The sequence below is a fragment of the Panthera tigris genome, chromosome D1, assembly GCF_018350195.1.
Source record: "Panthera tigris isolate Pti1 chromosome D1, P.tigris_Pti1_mat1.1, whole genome shotgun sequence".
Classification (NCBI taxonomy): Eukaryota; Metazoa; Chordata; class Mammalia; order Carnivora; family Felidae; genus Panthera; species Panthera tigris.
The window spans coordinates 59088632-59112644 of NC_056669.1; the positions used below are offsets into that span (position 1 = coordinate 59088632).

General features: G+C 43.8%; 1 protein-coding gene and 1 pseudogene across 6 annotated transcripts in view; one reads left to right on the top strand and one right to left on the bottom strand.

The window, feature by feature from the left end:
- Positions 1–24013, top strand: part of NUMA1 (nuclear mitotic apparatus protein 1) — a 72142-nt gene that overhangs the window by 20246 nt on the left and 27883 nt on the right. For 2 of the 6 annotated variants that reach the window (XM_042957549.1, XM_042957552.1), the window contains exons 1-3: positions 11303–11524; positions 17219–17292; positions 23502–23587. In XM_042957549.1, the coding sequence (XP_042813483.1) occupies positions 17251–17292; positions 23502–23587 (128 nt within the window). In that variant the 5' untranslated portion in view covers positions 11303–11524; positions 17219–17250. Of the gene's footprint in view, positions 1–10354; positions 10690–10808; positions 11035–11300; positions 11525–17218; positions 17293–23501; positions 23588–24013 lie in introns of those variants that run through there. The other 4 variants (XM_015537020.2, XM_042957550.1, XM_042957553.1 and 1 more) reach the window with 4 other exon arrangements.
- Positions 18735–19123, bottom strand: LOC102951569 (annotated as a pseudogene).

Below are 24013 nucleotides of genomic sequence, written 5' to 3' on the forward strand. Positions count from 1 at the left end.
CATGTCCTACACGTACCTGCTGCTTGAGAAGCCAGGTAAATATATATGTAGCCCTGAGGCATCCAACTTAGTGCTCCTGATTTTGATTAGTCTGTCTTAATTTTGCCTAATGGTTTTTAAAAAAATTTTTTTCTAATATTTATTTTTTGAGAGAATGTGAGTGGGAAAGGGGGGGGGGGGTGGCGGGGAGATACAGAATCTGAAGCAGGCTCCAGGCTGTCAGCACAGAGCCTGACGCAGGGCTCAAACCCACCAGCTGTGAGATCATGACCTGAGCTGAAGTCAGATGCCCAACCCACTGAGCCACCCAGGTGTCCCCTGTCTGTTGTTTTTTTAATTAAAGTGTAACATACATACAGAAAAATGCATAAAGTAATGTAGCTCATGAGTTTTCACAAAGTGAACACGTAACTAGTGTTGTTTTAAGAAACAACATTACCAGCATCCCATTAGCCCTTTCTAGTTACCATCTGTTTTCTTTTTAAATGCAATGAAAGTATACATAGGGATGGTGACACTCTGTTGGTTCACAGATGGGTGTGTGGCTCATGGTTATCTTGGGGGTGAATCTGCTGGAAAGAGCTTCAGGTTTGGAGCCAGAAGATCAGAGTTGCATTGTGGTCCTGTTATTTTGTAGTTGTGTGACCTTAGGCAAAGTACTGTTCTGAACTTCATTCCTCTTTGATAAAATGAAAACAGTGTTTACTTTGCAGAGCTGTTGTGAGGATCATGTGAAATACTTTATAGATGGGACACACTGTCAGTGTTAAAAAGCCGTATACAAATGCTAGTCATTTTTTAGTAAGGGAGGTAGAATCCCAAGCAGGAGATGATGTGAACCTAATGTAAGGAGAGAAAATGAAGAAGTTTGATCACAAAATCCATTCTCTTAACCACCTGTATTGCCTTCCTTTTAAATTGATATTGGTGTGGTCCTTGACTTTCTGTTAAAATTTCCTCAAATGAAAATAATATAAAGGGTCTAAAAGGAATCCCCAGAGATTTGGAATTTCACCCAGTCTGTCACTTGCTGTCAATGTGGGTGCCCCCAGAGCTGTGCAAGGCAGAGACTTTGACACAAGATTAATATGTTTCAGTAGCAAATGTATGCATTACCTCTTTACAGGCCTAATAAGCAAGCCCTCTTCTGATTATGTCACACTGTTCTAAAGGTGACCCAAATCTGTATCTCTAGCCCCAAATCATATTTTTCACCAGCTACTGTATTTTCCTAATTGTATGTCCAGTAGATACCTCATGTCTAAATCCAAATTTTCAAGCCACCTGCCAGATAGCATGATGGTTTAGATTATGAACTTTGGAGTGAAATAGACCTGGGTTTGAATTTTTTTTTTAAGTTTATTTATTTTTGAGAGAGAGTGTGTGCAAAAAGGGGAGGGACAGAGAGAGAAGTAGACAGGATCTGAAGGGGGCTCTGCGCTGACAATAGAGATCCCAGTGTGGGGCTCAACCTTACAGCCCCTGAGATCATGACCTGAACCCTGAACCAAACTGACTCAGTTGGCTTAACCAACTGAGCCACCCAGGCGCCTGATGTGGGTTTGAATCTTAATTCTGCTACTCGTTAGCATCATGATCTTGGACAGGTTGTTTAACATCTTGTAACTTCTTGAAAGAGACAAACATCTTGAAAGAGAGTATTAATAGCACTTGCCTGATAGGGTTGATACTAGTGCTCAATTAATGAAGTTACTGCTTTTGCATTCTTTTTGTTTTTGGCACACATGCTCATCTCATTCAAGCTAGGAAATCAGAGGTGCTTCTAGAATTTTCCTTTTTCTTTGCTTACAGTTGATTATCGGGGCCTGTCATAAGTGGTTCTCAAACTGTTGCTTTTTTAAAATTTATTTTTATTTATTTTTAATTTTTTAAATTATTTTGAGTGAGAGAGACCACCCACAGGTGGGGGAGGGGCAGAGAGAGAGGGAGAGAGAATCCCAAGCAGGTGCCACACTGTCAGCACAGAGCCTGACTTGGGGCTCATTCCATGAACTGCAAGGTCATGACCCGAGCAGAAATCAAGAGTCGGGCACTTAACCAACTGAGCCACCCAGGTGCCCATGCTTCCTCTTTTTTTTAATCACTGCTTTACTTCAGACATGTATTGGTTTTGCTCTGCATTGTGCAAAGCTTAATAGAATTACAGAACAATGAAAAGAAAAAAAAGAATTACAGAACAGACTCAGGAACCAGGTGGAAGCAAAGGGGACAGGGCTCCAAACATCCTTTACTTCAAACCAACTACTTTTATCTGTATCTTGGGTTTTTTTTTTTTTTTTTTTTTTAAGTATATTTTCGAGAGAGAAAGAGAGCAAGCAGAAGCAAGGGAGGAGCTGAGAGAGAGAGAGAGAGAGAGAGAGAGAGAAAGAGAATTTCAAGCAGGCCCTGACTGTTAGCGCAGAGTCTGACTCGGGGCTTGAACTCACCCAGGTATCCCTCTGTATCTTGCGTTGTATATGAAGATTGAGTCTGGAGGCTTCACTTTTAAAATATATTTTGAAACCTTTCATTCATTTAAGAAATGCTTATCAAGTATGTTCTATGTGCCAGGCATTGTGCTGAGTTCTAAGAATTCAGTGGCAAGCACACCATCTGTGATTTCATGGAACATATGATGGTAGGAGAAAGGAATTAATGAAATGCAAAAAGGCATAATTAGAAACTGAGTGCTGTGAAGGAAAGTACTATGGTGCTATGCATAGTAGGAACTTGACCTGGTATGGAACTGGGAACTAGGAACTAGGTGGTTAGGGAGAATTTACATGAGGGAAGTAACATTTGAGCTGAAATATGAAGGATAAGTTAGAATTAACTAGATGAAGAGGCAGGAAAAGAAAGCTTTGGGTAGAAGGAAGAGTGTGGACAACGCTAAACCATATGCAGATAGAACTTTCTAGTAATGGATTTTCAGACTCTAATAGCAGCTAGCATTCTCTGTGCTAGGTGTTGTGCTAAGCGCTTTACAAGTATTGTCTTAATTCCTTACAATGACTCTCTAAGAAAGTGCTATCACTATTCCTATTTTATAGATGGGGAAACGGGACACAGAGAGGTTAAATAACCTGCCTAAGGTTGCACAGCTAATAAGCTCTGGAGCCAGGATTTTAATTAGGCAGTCTAACTCTAGACCCCATGCTCTTAGCTACTGTGCTATGTTGCCTTCCTCTTGTTTCTTACAATTCTAGCTTGTATGTCATACAGAGTGAAACATAGATCTTATCTATGTTACTCCCATTTACTCTGTCTCTTTACAAACCTTGATCGTTTCCTATCACCTACAGGATAAAATCTGAATTCCTTAGTATGATGTAAGTACCTCACAGTTTAGTACCACTTATCCTCATCATCTGCTACACCTTCCTAAAACTGCATGCCATTGCTCAAATGTAATAAGCTCTGTCTTTGCACATGCTGTTCTCTCTGCCTAGAATGCTCTTTTTTTCTTTTTGGGTGAAACCCTACTCATCCTACTCATACTTTAAGTACTGGGCTTAAATGTTACTTCCTTGGTAAAACTTTTCTAATCATCCATCCCGAGTCAATCAGGCCGTCACATGTCCTCTAAAACAGTAACTTCTGTGTTCCTGTTCTGATATCTTTTCAGTGAAACAGGAATCCTAGGTCTTTTCCTTCCCACACCTGTGTTCCTAAGAGCTCTGGGTCTACCTCCACAGCGCCCTTCAAGTAACACCATTCTTTTTCGTTCCTGCTGCCCCTGCCCTGTCAGCAGCACTTTTATCTCTGCTGCTGCAATTGCCACCTCACTGTTCTGCCCCTGGACTCAATGTTATGCCAGATTCATCTTTTGAAAAAGTGCACACAAGTAAGCCTTCTGCTCAGGACACTGCCTTTCTGGTGTGTCCCCTAGAAGTCTAGACTTCCCAGTGTTCTCTCACCTTCCCGTTGGCACTGTCCAAGTCTGTGTCCTTTCACCTTGTATTAAGGTGAGTTATAGGTATGTTTCTTTCTCCACAGGATTGTAAACCTGTCTAGTTCATGTTTGAGTCTCCAACACAGTATTTACAGGTGTTTATTTCATGTTTATGGTTGAATGTCCCTGATTAAATTTCATTAGTCCCAAATAAGGAGTAACCCATCTTACATATTTTGAAGAATTTGTATTGCAAATAGCATTTTTTGTTTTGTTGTTTTTGTTTGTTTTAAAAATTTGGTCATAAAGTGGAGGGAGGATTTCAGTTTTAGGAAAATTGCTGGTGAGGAACTCTCATCCTTCACAATGATGCCAGATTCATTGGGGATGTTGTTTTATCTAATGATGTTCAAGTTACTTAGCATCTTTAAAAATGGAGAAAATGACACCTAAGACTTGCCCATACCATGAGTTAGTTGTAGCAGAAACCATTTGATCAAGGAATGTGTAAGTGCTTTGTACACCTAAAGGATTATACTGATAAGAAAAGTATAAGTTGTAGTTGAGGTGTGCTGGAGAGAGCCCTGGTTTTAGAAGACTTGAGTTCTGGCTCTGCAATCTTGCAGGTTGACCTTGAAGCAGGTATTTTCTTCTATTCTCTAAAATTGGAATAAACCTGTTTGTTTCTTAGGGTTTTTCAGGGGGAGATTAATTAAGATGTGAGACATAGCCTTCCTTACATTTTTAAAGTCTGTTAAAATGTTAGGTTTGTTGTCTTTTTTTTTTTTTTTTTTTTTTTTTTAATCATGGCCACGTTAGACACCATTCCCATTTATTTTACTTACTAGGAGCATATTAACAAGTTTGGTTTTTGAGGCAATCTAGCATCCTATTTAGAAATCCAGCCCTTACTAATATTTGTGTTTGTTCATTTCTTTGGATATTAAAGGCATCCTGGTGTGATAGGAGAAGTAGATTTGGAACCAGAGAGGGGATTCAGTGCTGTGTAGGAGGTGGAGACATGGAAGATAAAGCAGAGGGGGTGGGAGGAGAGGGGGAGGAGGGGAGAAGAGAGAGGTGTCATCGGAGTTTTTTAGTTACTTAAAGCCTATTTTAAACAAACCAGATCCTGGGCAGAATCCTTATTCTCCAGCTGAAATCATAAGTTGTGTCAAATCAGCAGACCTTGCTCAGACATACAAATAGGTTGTAAAATTTCTGTCTCAGGCAGGAGATAGCAAATCTTCAGCAGAGTTGTCACATGTATTCCACTATGAATGTAGGTTGGGACTAGATGACCTTTAAGGTCTGTCAACTTTGAGATTCTGTGATTTGTTGACCAAGTATAGAAAGCTGTTTTTATTTAGGCGTTCTAGACCAATGTAATTATAAATTGCACTTTTGTCTGTGACTTTTATTTACAAAACCTCGTAAATACCTTGAGTATAGCTCCAATCAGCTTGTGCCCCATGCAAAATTGGTGCTACCAGTTTCCAAGGACCACCTTCTGTCATCTGAATTAGTAAAGCACCCACATGTGCCTTCCTTCGGGGTGGGACCCAGTAGGGTAAAAAACAAAATGCTTGTTTCTAGGGGACTTGCTTTTTTTTTTTTTTTTTTTTTTGCAAAGGAAGCCCTAACTGGTGAAGTTTGGAGCAGATTCTGAGATTAGTTCTGTTACAAAGATTTTTGTTGTTGTTCTTGTTGAGAATGGTGTCCTGCAGAAAGAATCATGGGAAATTTTTAGAGTGCTTTAGATATGATCTATCTAATACCAATAACCTTCTTTTATTGAGACCCAAGCTAGGGCAGTGACTTTCCTAAAGTCATAAATTTAGTAGGTAGTCCATTGGGAACTTAACCTCCAGGGGCTTCCAATACCAAATCTAGTGTGTTTTTACCACTGGTGTGGCTGTTTCCAGGAGTAGTTGCAAGTCTTTACGTTGAAACTGTTCCTCCTTCCGTTTCTTTTAGCTTTCTCATCATCAGTTCTGTGTTTGTGCACAAACATTGTGCTAGATATGTTGCCTGTAGGGACAGATCCGCTTACTCCTCTGTGACAATGAAACAGGGTGAACAGGTTCTTAGGTGTTTTGTAGAAAAGCCCTTCTTCAGGGAGAACCAAATAGGGCCTCTTGGATGTTATAATGAATCCTCTCTGGGTTTTGATTTGCCCTCTGCTTTTCTCCTCTGGAAGTTACAGGCTTACCAACACTGCTTCATTACTCAGCACTACCCTCTGGAGAGGGAGGGTGAGGCTTGGTAAATAAGCTCGAGGTCAGGGTTCTGAAACAGCAGTCCTTCCCTCCAGCCAACGGTGTTTCCTCCAGCCTTCTTTCTCCGTGGCTTCTCACCCTAGAGATATGTCCAACATCCCTCCCAATAGAAAATTCTTCTGTTCTTGCCTCTTCAGAGTAGTTTTGGTCCTTTAATGTTTGTAAAGCTCTTGTATCTTCAGAAAAAAGCTCTTTAGTGGTTACTTTTAAGATTAGAACTGCTTTGAGGGGTGCCTGGGTGGCTCAGTCAGTTAAGTGTCCGACTTTGGCTCAGGTCATGATCTTGCGGTCTGTGAGTTTGAGCTCCGCGTTCGGCTCTGTGCTGGCAGAGAGGAGCCTGGAGGCTGCTTCGGATTCTGTGTCTCTCTCACTCTGCCCCTCCCTCCCACATGAGTGTGTGTGCGCACGCGTGTGCACGCTCTCAAAAATAAAAACATTAAAAGATAATAAAGTTAGAAGTTTGATTGTTTTGATCAAAGAGTTGATTTTTATGAGGAGGTATAGAGGCACAAGGCTTCTTGGAGCCTCTGAGAATGTGCTATGTACTAGCTTTTATTTATTCATTCAATGATTGTTTATTTAAGAGCATTGGAGAATAATGTAGAGACCACAGAGACAATTTGATACTTATGTGACTAAGTCACTTAATTCCTGAGACTCAGATTTCTTCATCTTTAAGATAGAAATAAAACCTACCTTATAGATTGTTGAGAGAACTAGATGAGATGACCATGTAAGAGGATGGGCTCTGGAGAAACCCATTTGGACTCAGATTTTGGCTCCGACACCTACCAACTGTGTGACCTTAGGCAAGTTATTTAATCTTTCTCAGTTTACTTTTCTGTAAAATAGAGATGGGTAATCATAGTATTTGTTATTGTGCCATTGGGTTACTGTGAGGATTAAGCAAAATAAAGCAGGGAAGTGTTTAGCATTGTGCCTGGTGCATACTAAGTGCTCATTAAGTGTTAGCTATTAATTACAACAGTAACAGCAAAAACAATAATGATAGTCTTTAGGTATTTATTATGCTAGGACATCAAGTGGCAGAGGAAAGACTAGAAGGCATTACATAGGGCAGTGGATCTATAAGAGCATTTGCCCTTGCCAACTTTCCTAGTGAGAGGGCCTGAAGGGACTGAGAGGCTCTCATTGGACCCTGGCCTATGGCTTCCTACAGTGAAGGCTTCTCTTCTAGGCTAGAAGGTTGAGATAGGAGTTCAGAGGGACTTCAGAGGACAGTGAGAAGACCAATCTGTCAGGGTGGAGCATTTGGGTAAGGGCATAAGTAACTCTAGTAGAAGGTAAAACTGGGTCCAGGTCATGGAGGGCCATGAATGTCAGGTGAATTGTTTGTATTAGAGCCACCCTACCCTGGGTCATCTCAGCGGAATTGCTCTCTTGCAGTCTTTCCTTTAAGCTTTTTAAAATGGTAATATACATTAAAAACTGTAACATTTACATTTGAAACAAAAATAATAAAACACCAATGCACCTGCCACCCAGCTCAGGAGATGTGATATTACTGGACCCTTTGAAACATCCTGTGTGCTCCATACCCATCACCAACCTCTACCTGAATGCTCTCCTGAATCTTGTGTTAGCCATGTATCATTTTCCTTCCTTCCTCTCTCCTTTCTTTTAAAAATGGTTTTACCATTTCTATCTTGGTCTTTTGAAGACACTGAACAGGGGCTGTGGAATCAGGCAGGAGCCATATGGCCTGCCTGTCACCTGGCTAGGCCAGGAGGAGGGTGGGGACACAGGAGGGGAGTGGCAGCACTGTGGTGGGGGAGGGAGAGGCTGGAGAAACTGGCCCAGCTCCTTGGGCTGTCCTAAAGAGCAGGCCCGGAAGCTTGGCAATTTTGGTGGAGAGGTTCCAGAGGAGAGTTCAGCCCTCTGAGGCTGCACAGCTGGAAGCTGTTGCCTGGAGTTTAGAGCTGTGGGGGGTGGGGGGGGGTGGGGGGGGTGAGAATCTCTTGTATTCTTTTGAGACACAGTATCAACTCTTTAATGTGCTAGGGAGCTTCAGGGTTAGCACAGTGCCACATGTGGCCAGGACAGTTTTAGCAGGCCTGCCTCCTATTTTCACCTCATACATATTCTGGAGTGTTGATTGTGCCAGTTATTAAATTATGTTTGCCACTTGGCTTTTCTATAAAAGCTTTGGATTTTGCTTTGGTTTGGCTTTCCTGGTCCTTCTTTGAATAAGAACTTTCCTTTCTACCAATAGCAATTGCCAACCACAGACTGTGAGCGATCCTGTGGGAATAAGTTACAGGGCTGGGAGAAGCAGGGTGATGGGAGTCTCTGCAGCAGTGGGCCTTGGTCTGACCCCACCACTCACCACAGTCATTCTCTGGTGCTGAGAAGGTTAAATTTGGAAAGCTATCATCCAGATGTATTTCAGTGGGATAGATAACATGGACCCCTAGTGTGCTAGATACTGTGGGGGATCATAGAGAGATGGAACTAGTTATGCTCTTGAGGAGTTTACATTCTAGATGTGAGGATAAGACTTCCATGCGTCTACGGTTAAGGCAGTACAAGTACCAAATGCAGAAGGTAGACACGTTTTTCTGATTACCAATGGAATACATGTTTATTAAAAATAAGTTCAAATATGAAAGAAACATACAGTGTAGAAAGTTCCTCATAGTCTGACTCCTCCTTAAGATAATCACTGATACCTGTTAAGGAGTATTTGAGGTGTTGACATTTGAGCTGGACCTTAAAGTAAAATCCAGAGAGGCAGACTGATGGAAGGAAAGCAGGCATCCTAAGGATCCATGCTCCCACTCCAGGGAGGAGCACCCTTACTAGCTTCCCTGACAAAGAGCCAACTTCTGCATGGACACCTTGGTTACAAGGTGCCAAAGTGCCCAGCTGGAATTAACCTTTGTTATGCACCACCTTGTGCCTTATGTGCTAGCCAGTGTGTGGGGCATCTTATAGATGTTATTGAATTAATTCTCATTATAACCTTTGTAAAGTAGATTTTTTTCATGTATATTTTTGTTGTAAAATAGGTATCTTTATTTTTGTTTTATAAATAGGGATATGGAGGCTCAGAGGTTACCTGCCAGGGTCCCACAGCAGCAAGCAGTATAGAGTTCTGCTATTCGCTAGGCATGTGATTTTGGGCCAATTATTTCATCTCTGTGGCTCAGTCTCATCTGTAGAGTTGAGTGGTAACAGTATCTGCTTCACCAGGAGCTTTCAGATGAATGAGTTAATACACATTAAGCCAGTGGAACAGTGGGTGTGTGGCACATAGTATGCACTCAGTAAGCAGTAGCTATTTACTATACCTTGTTTTCTCTCTTCTTAACATGATTTGTGTCATCTCCCCCACTTAAATCTATAGATGGCCTTTCTGTCCTCCCAGTCATCCCTCACACTTTTCTCTCCTTTACAGTTTCTCTCTCTGCTTCCAACCATTGCCTGTCTTCATCCTGTCTCTGCAGTGTCTCATTCCTCTTTTTTCCATTTTCCCTCATTTTACCCTCTTTTGTGGCCTTATCACCTGTCTCCTGTTGTGGCAGCCTCTGACCTGCCTCCCTGCTGTTAGCTTCATTCTTTTATATACCAGAATCATTTCTGAAAGTTCAGTTCTCATCGTATCACATCTCTGTGTTAAAAATAAACATTCACATCTTTATTCAGTTTCTTGGTTTCAAGTTCAAGATTCTTTAATTCTGACCCCACCTCACCCTTTAAGTGTGTTCCCAGACTACTTCCACAAGTCCTCTCTGCTTTTCCTTCCCCCCACCCTCCTCTATCTACTTCTGTCTGGGGAAATTTTACCTACCTGTTACAAGATCCAAATTGAAATATCACTTCGTTTTCTTAGTCTTTTTACCTACTCTTTTTAGAATTTTTATATTCTTTTGTGGGAGTTAGCACATACTGTCTTGAAATATAATTTTCAAGGCACATTTCTTATTTTCTGTGTAATTATAACCTAGATCAGTGTAGAGGCTGGGTTTAATTCATATTTGTATACGCCCTCAATGTCCTATAGCAGTGCCTTGCACATAGTAGGTGCTTAATATTTTTGGTCTAAATAAAAGATGGGGGGGGGTGTCCTCATAACTGCCTGGTGAGTTTCTCTTGGAGTCTTGGTGAGAGTCACTGTTCAGTGGGTGGAAATGTTGTGGTTTTGTTTTCTAAGAGTCCGACATCTTATCCGCCATGGAGGAGAGGCAGAGCCTGTAGGCTCTGCCCATGGGTCCCAGTGCCTGTAACTGTGAAGGGGCTCCAGCCAGTGCCTGCGGTACTAGGTCCCGTGCCTTGGCCCCTCGGCCCCTCCCCACAAATGCTCAGCGGAACAGGGGATTAGGTTCTGGCAGTACAGCTGGGATTTTGGCGGCCATTCCACAGTCGACAATAGCACGCAGCCACCCGGACAGGACCGCGCAGGCCTGCACTCCAAGGCCACAATCTGCCTGGGCTTCTTGTTTGGGTGGCCGAGGGGGAGGAGCGGGCAGAGCGCGGAGTCCTGGCCTTGCCACGCAGAAGGTACGGGCTGGAGAGATTCCCTCTGGGAATGGGCTTGGGGGGTGGCCTTGTCCCAGGGCAGGCGGCGCTCGCGAAAGGAGGCCGGCGCTTTGTGTGTGAGCGGCATGTGTGTGCTTAAAGACACAGCCGCCCCGCCCTGGAGCCGGCAGGAAGCAGCCCCGCGTGAAAGGGCCTGTGTCCTGCTCCCTCTCCAAAGCCTCTGTTCCCGGCTCTTCCTCCCTGCCCTGCGCGCCGCCAGGCAGGGGCTGAGCTAATCATCAGGGCAGTCCGTCGCTGGCCAGAGAGATGGACAGGCTGTCACTGCTGTGTTAAGAGAGCGAAGGGGGAGTGTCCGGGTGATACCAGGTTTGTCAGGCAGGCCACTGTGAGATGTGTTTTGTGTATTTATGCCACAGTTTGCCTTGGCTCTTGCCACTGTTGCCGTTCAGGATTTTTTTGTCTGCTGGCTCCTGCACCCCCCTCCCCCCTCCCCTGCGTCCTAGTCTTTCGTTCGTGGGCCTAGCCTTCGCGGCCCCTCCTCTCCAGTGCGCCCCTCCTCTCCTTGCCCCCGACTGGCGCCCCTCCCCCCCCTTCCCGAGAGTTCCCTGCTTTCGCTGTACTCCCAGATCGCGGAAGCTTGCTGTGCCTTTAAAGAAAGCAGACTCCTGGCTGTGACGCACTTCTGGCTGTCAGCCAGGAAGATCGCTCCTGCCAGGCTGACTGAGAAGAAAACCAACAACTTTTCTTTTGTGTGTGGGGTTACTTTCCACTAGCCCCCCCCTTCCTCCTCTCCTTTCAAGATTTAAATGCTAATGGCGGATTAAAACCTGTAGATACGTTTGGCTTTGGGAGTCTGGTAAGGCCCCCCCCACCCTCCCCTGCACTGAGACTTTTTCTCCCTCCCTCTTTCTCTGGGTTTTTGTTCAAACATGGACGAGGGGGTGCGGTGGAGTTCCCCCCCCCCCCCCCCTCCGCTTTCCTGCGCCATCCTTAAAGGGGAGGGAGAGGAGAGGGAGCGCAAGTAAACACTCAGAAACAGGCGCTGGGAGCAGAGCTTGCCAACATCCGGGAGTTGGCGCCTTTGAGAGCAAAGGGTTGCTTTCTTTTCCCCTCGCGTAGATAGATGTCAGCGTGTTTTTGTTAAGAGGGGAAAAGCGTGCGCCTGCACATTGAGCTGTAGAGACAGCTCAAGAGAGCTTCTCCATTCCTGAGTGAGGCCTGGGTGTGTACGCAGTGGTGGGGAGTGAAAAAGGTTCATTTTGGCCGCGGGTAGTGACCAGGGTAGGGTGTGTGAATACAGCAGTGGGGGCAGGTGCTGATGAACTGCTGAAGGGGGCTTGGGTGTGTATGTGCAGTATATGGCTATAGGCCCCAGGTCTGCTTCGTGATGGCAACCCTTTTGCCCACATCCTTCTGATCTGGACGTTGCAGAGCATGGGGGGGGGGGAGGGGCAGATATCAGTAAGCCACTTTTGAAGAAACCAGGGAAATCTTGGTTTCCCTTGCATTCCTTCTCTTGTTCCTCACCAGAGCTCTGGGCCAAATTCTAGGCTACATAGAAGGGTTGGTCTGTGTGAAGAGGGGGAGGCCTGAGTCCAGAGTGAGTCCCTTTTAGGGGACCCAGGAAATATACCCAGCAAGCTGGTTTGCCCTGATCTCAGGAATGCAGAGAAACCCTGTGGAGTTAGACAGGACAGCCTATCCTGGACACCACAGGAGTTGAAAAGGATTGTATTTTTTCCACCTGGGCTGCTCTTGGAGCCACTGGTCCTTAAGCCTTTTATGTCCTCCAGGCCAAGAGATGCACCAGCAAGATATTTCCTATTCTGTTCTTTATGATGAATTAGTTGATGGTGACATAGCTTGGCCTTTGCTGGACCTCTCTGGGGTAACCTACCAGGTGAGGTCTGGGTGCTTGTTTGCCAGTGCCTCCTGACCTATTCCTCCCTGAGTTAGAGGAGGAGGAGGACCTCCCTCAAGATCAGGGTGTTTACTCTTTGGATGTGGGGGTTATTCGATGGTGGGATATCTCTTAGAAAGGTGTACAGAGCATGGAATTTTTATGGCTGCAGGCAGGCTGTCAAAGTAGTGGCAAATCTTGCCATTGAACATGGGCTTATAGATAGGACAGGCGTTTTATTTTGTTTTAAATAAATGTTTATTATTTTTGAGAAAGAGAGCAGGGGGTGGGGGGTGGGGTGGTGGGAAGGGCAGAGATAGAGAATTCCAGGCAGGCTCCCCACTGTCAGCTCTGAGCCCCATGTGGGGCTCAAACTCACAAACCTTGAGATTATGACCTGAGCTGGAATGAAGAGCCTAACCAGTTGAGCTACCCAGGTGTCCTTATTTTTTTAAAATAGGCTCCACACATAGTGTGGATCCCAGTGCAGGACTTGAACTCAAGACCCTGAGATCAAGGACCTGAGCTGAGACCAAGAGTTGGATGCTTAACCGACTGAGCCACCCACGTGCACTCAGACATTTCCCTTGTGAGCTCTGAGCCTGTGAGCCTTTGGAAATAAGGGATAGAGAGGGGGTGGGGCTTGGGAAAGGATGCCTTGAGGTGGGAGTTTGTGTGGGATTTGGGCCAAGAAATTCTGGGAGTGGGAGCTATCACCTAAGAGAATGAGCTTTCAGTGGAGGCAAGGGCTTGTGATCAGTACAATTTTGTAGTTTTCTGGACCAAATTTCACTTTGGTGTTATCTTGAGGTAGGGCTGGTGTTCTGGCAGGCAGTAAGTGAGTTAAAGATGGTCTCAAAAGGAGCTGGCGGGGGCTTAGGGTAAGGAGAGCAGTGCTGCCACAACACGACTCAGACCCTCTGGCATTTGACCTATCACTTAGTTAAACCCTTGGAACTGAAACTTTTCTTGAACAGACCCCAAAGCTTAGCAACCTGACCCTCTGGTCTTGGTCCTTGCATCTGAGCAGGTGGTTTGCATTAGCTTCAGTCCTGGTAGGAAACCATGGCTAGGTTTTAACTCTTTAAGACCCAGAGAGGGTACAGGCCAGGTGGCTATGCGTCTTTGAGTGTCCTTTTCCTTGTCCTGATACATCTTTTCTAGAAACAGAGGGATTCCTGTAAATGTGGGGCTTGGTCCTGATGTAGGAATTTACATTATATCGGTTTTGAAAATGTAAAGAGGATGCAAGGCCATAAGTTTATAAGGTAGCTTCTTCTGTGTCTTGTGTCTTGGTTCCTTCTTGAACTCAGGGAAGAGAGGGCACCTTATCAGGTCTGTGAAGTCTCTGTTTCAGATTCTGAGGGTACTTCTTTTCACATAAATGGGTAGGTGGGAACTCTGAAGGTGCCTTGAGAAGCCTTGGTTTGTTTGTTATTTGGGGATTGTGGGTGGGTGGTACCTGATCACGTTGGGTGGATCTCAGATCCTTTTGTGAAATGGTTCTGAGCTACAATGCGGGGATCTGTTTTTCCATCACCATGACCATCACCCAGTCTTCTGGGTGGGGCTTGCCTCAGATTTCAGGGGGAGGGTGGGGAGGATGGTGCTTTGGCTGGGAGCCCTCAGGTTCTAAGCCAAGGCCTGCTTAAAGCTATAGTCCCAATCTGAAGACTAGCCATGCCACTGGCTTCAATCATTCGTTAACCAGAGAAATGAGTGGCTGTCTGTCCTAACAGCTCCCACCTCAGTGTCCTGTCTCTGGAAAAGTGCTTCTTTATGGGCTTTGAGGTGATAAGGTCATTCTGGAGTGCCTCATGTTGAGTATTGGATTCTTCCTGTTTCCTTGCCTGGGGAGCCCAGAAGAAGGCATTTGGCCTTGACACCAGTTTTCCTGAGCAGTGGAACTAGTTTTAGACAGGCTCCCCCAAAGAGGACATAAGGGTTGTAGGTTTTGCCTCTGAGATGAAGGGAAGAGGTTGGTTAAACCTCAGGTCATTTTTAGCAGCACAGCTGTGGAATCTCTCAGAGGGGGCAAGATCCACCTCCAGTTGCAAATAAAATTTCTGACCGAAATTTTGGACCTCTCCAGACAGCAAGTCTAGAGGCAACAGTGGGGATGAGGGGGAGGTAATCTGGGCCTCATTTCCCTTGTTCCTAAATAGCTTAGACTTTTTTTTTTTTTTTTTTTTTAAGAAGCCCCAATAGAACATGGCCATTGCTGCCTTCACCAGGACCAGGCATGGTCCCTCTAACTTTAGGCTGGCCAAGCACTAGAAGAGTCTTTTTGTGGTGCAATAGTTGAGACCATCTGTCTTCATCCTTGCTTGGCCCCAGGGTGCTAGGCATTCAGTGCTGATGGATAGGCCATGCTGGATGAAAATCATCCAAGACTGAAGAACATTTAGGCCCTTTAGCTTCTTTGCCCTCCTGAGAGTTCCCTTTACCACTTCACTTGGGTCTTACCAAAGCCCAGGTGAATTGGCTCATTTCCAAGACTGTGATGTTGGTATTACAGGTGGGTATTATTGGCTTTTGTGGGGTCAGGAAGCACTTAATTATAATTAACAGTTATATTTAGCATTTAATTATTTTCTATTATTTAATGCTTCGTGTGTGTTTAATATCATTCCTCATCCTGCTGTAAGCTCCTCAGAGGTAGGGGCCATGTCATTGTCTCCCATTTCCCATGTGTCTTCCAGCACAGGATGAACATATGTATGGAACAAGAAAATAACCTTTTTGGTTGTTTGATAAGCACTATACACTTGCATAGGAAGGAATAAGAAATGATGGGGAGTGGATTACCATCAGATTTATGTATATCTTTCCCCTGCTAGACAGTGGGCACCTTATGGACAAGAATGGAGTCCCAACACATTGAACACAGAAGGTGCCTAGCAAATGTTGTTTCCAAAGAACCCACACCTTAGGGGATACTAATATGTGGGGAAAGTTACAGGTGATGTGACTCTTAACCACTCTTGTTCTTCTTGGAATAGTGACAGACTGAGTACCTGTGACAGGAGGTGGGGGGTGGGACTGATTGCCCCCATGATTTGTGGGAATTCTGGGAGCTCCTGGGAGGTGTTGAGGAATATTTAGTCACCAGCTGTGTGGTCTCTTGGGCAGGTTGGCAGGCAGTTGGCTGATTCTCAATGGGAAGGGAAATTGGAAGCAGGAATACCAGGACAGGTACCTGATCCTTCATTAAATGTCCCGTGAGATCTCTGCCAGCATTGGATGTGGCATCATCCAGTCCCTCATTTGAACCATGTCTTTGACATTTCTGTGGGAGATATACAAATCCAGAATTTGGAGAGTTTTCCCTTTAAGGACTTGTTGTTAGGTAGAATTTGGATACCTGCAGAACGAGCCAGAAATCAACCTTTCTGCTTAAGATTAGTGATTGTTTATTGTATACCTACCGTATACCAGGCACTATGCTATTTGCGTTATCTGCTTGGTCTTGAAGCATCACAGTGACCCAGGGAAGTGTTTGTGATTACCGTTTTGTAGAGAGGAAACTGAGACCGAAAGAACTTATGCTACTTGTCCAAGGTCACAAGACCAAGGTCACATGGGATCACCCATGCCTGTCTGAAAAGGCATGTTTGTTGTTTTATTTTTTTATTTTTTAAATGTTTATTTTTGAGAGAGAGAGAGCTCGAGGATAGGAGGGGCAGAGAGAGAGGGATAGAATCCGAAGCAGGCTCCAAGGATGTGTGCTGTCAGTACAGAACCCAATGCAGAGCTCAAACTCATGAGCTGTGAGATCATGACCTGAAGTCGGATGCTTAACTGACTGAGCCACTCAGGCACCCATGTTCCATGTTTTAAGGGCACCATGTCCCAAAGAGGAGGGTTGAAGAACAGCCTTGAATGTTATATTTTCTGTGGAACAGAAAGATTGCATGTAGAGCTTGTGGACATTGAATTAAATGCAGGATTCTTTACTGTTACAAGTTTTACAGTAATTTTATTTTATTAAAAAATTTTTTTTGATGTTTATTTATTTTTGAGAGAGAGAGACAGAGCATGGGTGGGGGAGGGGCAGAGAGAGAGGGAGACACAGAATCTGAAGCAGGCTCCAGGCTCGGAGCTGTCAGTACAGAGCCCGATGTGGTGCTCGAACCCACAAACCATGAGATCATGACCTGAGCCAAAGTCGGATACCTAACTGACTGAGCCACCCAGGCACCCGAAGTTTTATAGTTATTTTATTTTATTTTATTTTATTTTATTTTATTTTATTTATTTTTAAAATTTTTTTAATGTTTATTTATTTTTGAGAGAGAGAGCACGAGTGGGAGAGGGGCAGAGAGAAAGGGAGACACAGAATCCAAAGCAGGCTCCAGGCTCTGAGCTGTCGGCAGAGCCTGACATGGGGCTCAAACCCATGAGCTGTGAGACCATGACCTGAGCTGAAGTCGGACGCTCAACTGACTGAGCCACCCAGGTGCCCCTATAGTAATTTTAATGTGTACTTTGAGCTTCTTTCTCAAAATTCCCATGGTGCCTTGGTAAATTTAAGTGCTGCGTGAAGAGAGATTTATTTAAATATTAAGAGCCAGTAAATTGAACCACTTCCCCCTTAATCGTTCATCATGGATATCTGATATAATTAACTGCTCTTCTTTTGGTTTTCAGGTGCATTGGGGTGACTGTTTGGTGTCACCAAGATGACACTCCATGCCACCCGGGCAGCGGCACTCCTCTCTTGGGTGAGTAGTCTTCCTCTCTTTTTGCTGAGAATTTTCCCAGAAAGTTTGGAGGGGTGCGAGAGGGAACCAGGGCTATGTAAGGTCTTCTCATCTCCAGATTAAGGAAATAACAGTTTTCCTTTGCCTTTCTCCTTAGTTTTTAACTTTTATTATCCCTGGTGATGTTGCTGCTGACAATGGTCCATAACTCTGCTTGTGTGGCTTAGAAGAGTATTATCTTCTAAGCTTCTGTATACCTCTTAGGAGAAGTATAAATTTCTTTTCTCATGGGACGGTTGGCTGCAGCACGGCATAGAGACCCATCTTCATTTGCTTCCTTTGCATTTTCCTAACTAGAAGGGTTTATGCTGAACTTCAGTAACATGCAGGGACTTTGGTCTTGAAAGGCCTTTTATTGTAGGGCAAGGTTCTCCTTGCTTTCTTTACCATGTTTCTGTCTGTTTCCACTGTTTTCCTGTTGCCTTCTTGATTACTTAAATCCTTGTGCTAGATCTTTTCATACATTTGTCCAAGACAAACAATGGCAAATGAAAGAGTAATACCGAGCACTGGGAACAAAAAGGTACAGAGAAACAGAGGAGGCCACAGAGTGTAGTGATGACAAGCATGGACCTTGGAGTCAGACAGCCTGATAGAATCAGCACTCTCACCTGTGTGCGTGACCCAGGGCAAGTTACTTAGCCTCTCAGCACCATATTTTTTAAATTGAAATAAAAATACATCATAGAGTTATTATGAGGACAATGAAATAATGTTTGTAAAAAGCATTAAGCACAGTATCTGAATAAATAATAATTCTTGATACTTAAAATATTGCCAGGGCATGCTATATGGTACAGGGTATTTTAGTAGTCACCCTGACTGCTGATCAATTAGGGCCAAGTGAAAAGCCAATCAAAAAAATTACAGAATAGTTTGAAGGACATGAATTTTTAATTTCCAAGTAGGGTGGGCTTAATAAGACATTGTCTTTAATTGCTGTAAATCTCTAGTCAGGAAATGTGTTCAATATACAGGGTGTACAAGGGTGCCTGGGTGGCTTAGTCAGTTAGCGTCTGACTCTTGATGTCTGCTCAGGTCTTGATCTAGGGTCATGAGTTCAAGCCCCATGTTGGGCTCTGCGCTGGGTGTGAAGCCTACTTTAAAAAGAAAAAAAAAAATAACAAAACGTACATTCTTAGTCTTCAGTTTCTGAAGTAAATGTGAATTTTAGTTGTACAGTTTAAAATGGGTATTTTTATATTTATAGTTTACTTATTTTATATTTACATTACATTTCAGTTTATTTTTCAATCAAAAGGTCTCATGTTTATTACTGAACCAACCTACTGGTGCAGAAGCATAATGACAGAGAAAAGTCATTTCCTTGATAAAACAGATCTGCTGTTGAGGTAGTGGGAAGGTGATGGAGTAGGATGTAATGGAATAGGAACATACGACTTTCAGGCGGCATAAGTGTGTGCCATCTCATGTATGATCCCTTGTAGACCCAGCATCGTTCTTCTCCAGAGCTGCCTCTTGGAGTTGTATCAGATTTTATTACCAGTTTTTATCCGAATCCACTGGAGAATGGGACGATTCTGCTTTTGTTTCTTGGCCAGGAATCGCTTGATCCTGAAAGTCTTGTGAGAAGACATACTGAGAAACCGCACCACACAGCACGATGGCAGTAGCAGAGAAGAGGAGAGTCAGTGTTTTATATCTATGTTAGAAACATTGTCTCTTCCTTTTCCGCCCTTCATCCCCAGGAAGGGGCTGGTTGTGAGCTATGTCTCTAGTTCAGCGGATTAACTGAATATTGGGGGATCCTTTAGCCACATTATTTTATTTTTTTATTTTTATTTTTTTTAATGTTTATTTATTTTTGAGAGAGAGAGAGGCAGAAGGTGAACAGGGGAGGGACAGAAAGAGAGGGAGACAGAATCTGAAGCAGGCTCTAGGCTCCAAGCTGTCAGCACAGTGCCTGACATGAGGCTTGAACCCACCAACCGTGAGGTCATGACCTGAGCCAAAATCTGATGCTTAACCAACTGAGCCACCCAGATGCCCCTAGCCACATTGTTTTAAGTTCATCAGTTTATTTATTTAGGTCCTAGGTTTGGTTTTATGGTGAGTACTACCATTACAGAGAACAGACATAGGGTTAGTCTTATTTAACAGCAGATACTTGCATACTTTTTTCAAGAGTCAGAATGAACATGCATTAAAATTATTAATATATAGTTATATAGAAATCTTCAACTTAAACAAAAGATTGGGGCATCTTGGTGGGTCATTTTGTTAAGCATCTGACTTTGGCTCAGGTCGTGATATCCTGGTTCTTGAGCCCAAGCCCTACTTAGGGTGAACACAAAACACCACCTTAGGTGAGCCCCGCTCCTCTCTCTCAACAACCTCCCCCCCCCACTCCTCCCGGGATTCATTCTCTCTCTCTCTCAAAAAAAAAAAAAAAAAAAAAAAAAATATATATATATATATATATATATATATATATATAAACACATATATATGCATACATACACAAAAGGCAGCTAAAGTGGATTTTATGATACTGTAGATACTGTAGCAGCATCAAATAATACTTGTTACATTAGGGGGAAGAGTGGCATAGAACACACACATGTGACAATTATAGTTGTGGTTTAGCAAAAAACAACGTAGGAAAAAAGACTAGAAGGAAATACTTCAAAATACTAAAAATGCATGGATTAAAATACTAGAATGAGTGGGTTCCCTCCCTACCAGGTTTTCAGTAATTTATTTTATTGTGTCAAAATGAATTTATAGTTTGCTTGAAGTGTATCTTGAAATTGTTCCCTACCCAGAAGTTACCATGAATAAACTGTTATAGGGAATAGGGAACTTTTTAAGATTCAACAACCTTAAGTAACTCTGAAAACCTTACAGGCAGCTCTTGGGTTGTTTATTGTTTAGTGAGCTCGGCCCTCACTCTTGTGTTTTGAACCAGACTAATGAGCTTCTCCACTTCCTCAGCTTTCCAACAATTTCTCATTTGAGAGCAAAATAATGCACAGGAAGAAAATACATGTTTATATCCATGAAAGAAACTGTTGCTGGATTCTTACTTAATTGGTGTGGGATGAATCCAGATTCCTTAAGTGACTTTAAATCCACTAACTGGTGTGATTTTTCAGTCTTGTTAGTGACACAGTCCTTGAATGTTTTTCTTAGATTACAGGTATTAAAAGGAGGCTGTTTTGGGTGCTTAAGTCTTGGCACTCTCTTCATTATCAGCTGATGGAAAAGGACCTTGGCCTGGTCCTTCAAATCTTCTTCAAAATCTTCGAAAATTTACACTCGCCTTTCCTGACTAATTAGATTAAGCGTGACAAGATGGTATAAATGTATTGTCTTTAAGGCTTCAAAGAGAGGTCATATTTTATGTTCTACTCTTTTTTTCCCCCTTAACTTTTAGCCTATTTTAATTTAGATCCATCTAGAAGTTGTTTTTTTTAAACTTTTTTTTATATTTATTTTTGAGAGAGAGACAGAGCGTGAGCAGGGGAGGGGCAGAGAGAGAGGGAGATACCACATCTGAAGCAAGCTCCAGGCTCTGAGCTGTCAACACAGAACCCGATGTGGGGCTCAAACTCATAAACTGTGAGGTCATGATTTGATCTGAAGTCGGATGCTTAACTGACTGAGCCACCTAGGCGCCCCTAGAAGTTGTTTATATTTTTAAGTTTATTTATTTTGAGAGAGAGTGGGGAAGGGGCAGAGAGAGAGAGAGAGAGAATTCCAAGCAGGCTCTGCACTGTCAGCACAGAACCTGATGTGGGACTCGAACTCACAAAGTGCAAGTTCATGACCTGAGCCAAAACCAAGAGTTGGACACTTAGCTGACTGAGCCACCCAGGTGCCCCCCTGCCTTTTATTTTTAAACATACATTTAAAAAAATTTTTTAATGTTTATTTTTGAGAGAGAGAGACAGAGTGTGAGCAGGGGAGGGGCAGAGAGAGGGAGACACAGATGCTGAAGCAGGTTACAGGTTCTGAGCTCTCAGCACAGAGCTTGACTCAGGGCTGGAACCCATGAACCGTGAGATCATGACCTGAGCCAAAGTCAGACACTTCACCGACTGAGCCACCCAGGTGCCCCTAAAAGTTGTTTTTAACATAAAAATATTTAACTGAATAAATAGTATCATTTCTGTGGCTGAGTCATTGTTTCTTTTTATTTAATACTCTTGATTCTCTAGTGCAGTCAGCCTGTTTAACTACTGAGAAGTAAAAGTTTTGCTACATCTACTTCATTATTTTAATATTAATAATAATAGTGCTTTGCATTTAGCACTTGTATTTTGTAACATATTCTTGCACCCATAATTCCATTTGAACCCACACCAGTCCTCTAAAGTAAACAGCAAACGGGGTAGGAATTCCATCCATTGGGCAAGTGAGAAAGTAGGTACGGAGAGAAATAAGTTGATAACAAAGGTTCCTGGCAAGTTCGTGGAAGACCTGCACCCAAAATCTTTATCTGGGAGCTCTCATCCCAGTACCAATTCATTCATTTCTTCATTTATCTACCTTTCTTTCTGTCAGATAATTTAGTAATCTCTACACCCAGTGTGGGGCTCGAACTCATGACCCTGAGATCAAGAGTAGCATGTGCTTCCGATGGAGCCAGCCAGGCGCCCCATAGCCCAGTACCTTTTAAAGAGCACATTTGTAAACAGAAACTACTCATTGCACATAATAACCACTGTGCTGAAGTTCTTAAAAATACCTTGTTAATAAGCAGCCTAAGTTCCCTCTTACCTCAGTCTTGCATGTGTGATTGACTGACTTAGCAAACCCTTTGTTCCTCTGGTAGTAACAAAGGTGAAGTTCAGCCCAGGCTTCTTCTGAACTTGATGCCTTTGGAATTTCTGAGGTTTTCCTGGAGAAGTTGACTGTATATGCTTGTTGAATAACCTGTGTACCTGACTCATTCGCAGGTGACTGACTGCTGGTGAGTTTTCTGGTTGTAAAGACTGATTTAGGTGGATGCCTGCCTAAAGGCAAAGAAGAGAAAAAGGCAATTGAATCAGGATTGCCAAGTTTCTCTCTGGGGTTCCCAGCTCTTCTTTTCCTCCCTTATTTTTTCTTTGTTATCTTGTTCTCTCATCATTTCTCCCTGTGTCAGCCAAAGGTTTATGTCTGGGAAGGATTTTTAAAATGTGTAAATAACAGGGGTACCTGGGTGGCTCAGTCGGTTTAGCATCTGACTTCAGCTCAGGTCATGATCTCGCGGTTCCTGAGTTTGAGCCCCGCATCGGGCTTGGTGCTGACAGCTCAGAGCCTGGAGCCTGCTTCGGATTCTGTGTCTGTCTGTCTCTCTCTGCCTCCAACCACCCCCCCGCCCCCAAATAAATAAACATTAAATAAATTTTATTATTAAAAAATTTTTTTTAACATTTATTCATTTTTGAGAGACAGAGTGTGAATAGGGGGGAGGGGCAGGGAGAGAGGGAGACACAGAATCCGAAGCAGGCTCCAGGCTCTGAGCTGTCGCACAGAGCCCGATGCAGGGCTCGAACTCACAAACCACGAGATCATGACCTGAGCTGAAGTTGGACGCTTAACCGACTGAGCCACCCAGGTGCCCCAACGTTAAATTTTTAAAAAATGCATTGGCAAAATTTTGTATCTGTGTGATAGTATATAAAACATACGTAGTATTTAATGTAAGTTTTGAATAGATATTTCAAAGTCCACGAGATAGAAAGGGCTATAATGTGAAAATTTGAGCTATGGAGGGTTATAATGTAAATATTCAAGAGATACAAAGAGCAATAATACAAAAAACCTTTCTTTTAACCCGCTTCTCTGACTCCCCTGTCCCTAGAGGCAGTGGTGGTACCGGACAGTTTCTTGTGTGTTCTTCCAGAGCCATTTTATGCCTAGTTATAGTTAAATTATATCCCTAGTGCTGAAGCATCTTCGGAGAATTTTGGCTCTCATTTAGTTGAAGCCAGAGGAAGGGGTCTGAGGCTGCACGCAGGTGGCTGTTACTGGGCACGTGGCTGCAGCAGGTTCTCTCCGCTGAAGTGCAAGCTCTGAGGACCAGCTGTTCTTCGCGCCTGCGGCCTGCAGCTGTGGGCACCCACTGTGAGCAGGCTCATTGTCGACATCTGGGGAGCACGGCCAATGCAGTGCTCCTCACACTCGCAGTGGGTCACCAGGCTCTCCCCTTTGTTTCACAGGTGAACAGTCTGCACGTAGCCAGCCCCGTGGAGGCCGTGCTGCAGCTCCAGGACTGCAGCGTCTTCCTCAAGATCATTGACGGCATGTGAGTATACACCACACCCCTCTCCAGCCTCCCACGTGAGGCTGAATGTTGGGCTGGGGACCACATTTACTCCCTTTCCTTGCCGACAGCTGTGACCAGAAAGCATGGGCAGGATTGCCAGCGTGGGGCCCTGAGGCAGGAGCACACTGAGCTCATTTCCTAGTCACTCTCTCTATGGGAAGAGGTTTCCCTCTGGTCCCATCCCATGGCTTCCTCACTCTTGCACAGGAGAGCCTGCAGGTCTCTGTGCTTTCACAGGATTTCAAGAGTCTGCTCTGGGGCTCCCTGTCCTCTTGTCTTAGTGAGAGTCTTCCATACCTTCTCGTGGCTCTGGCCTGTCCTTACCTCACAAGCCCTTCTGGCAACCTGTAAGGCCAGGAGGAAGAAAGGGGAAGCTCTTGCACTTAAGGGAAATAAGCAGCACCT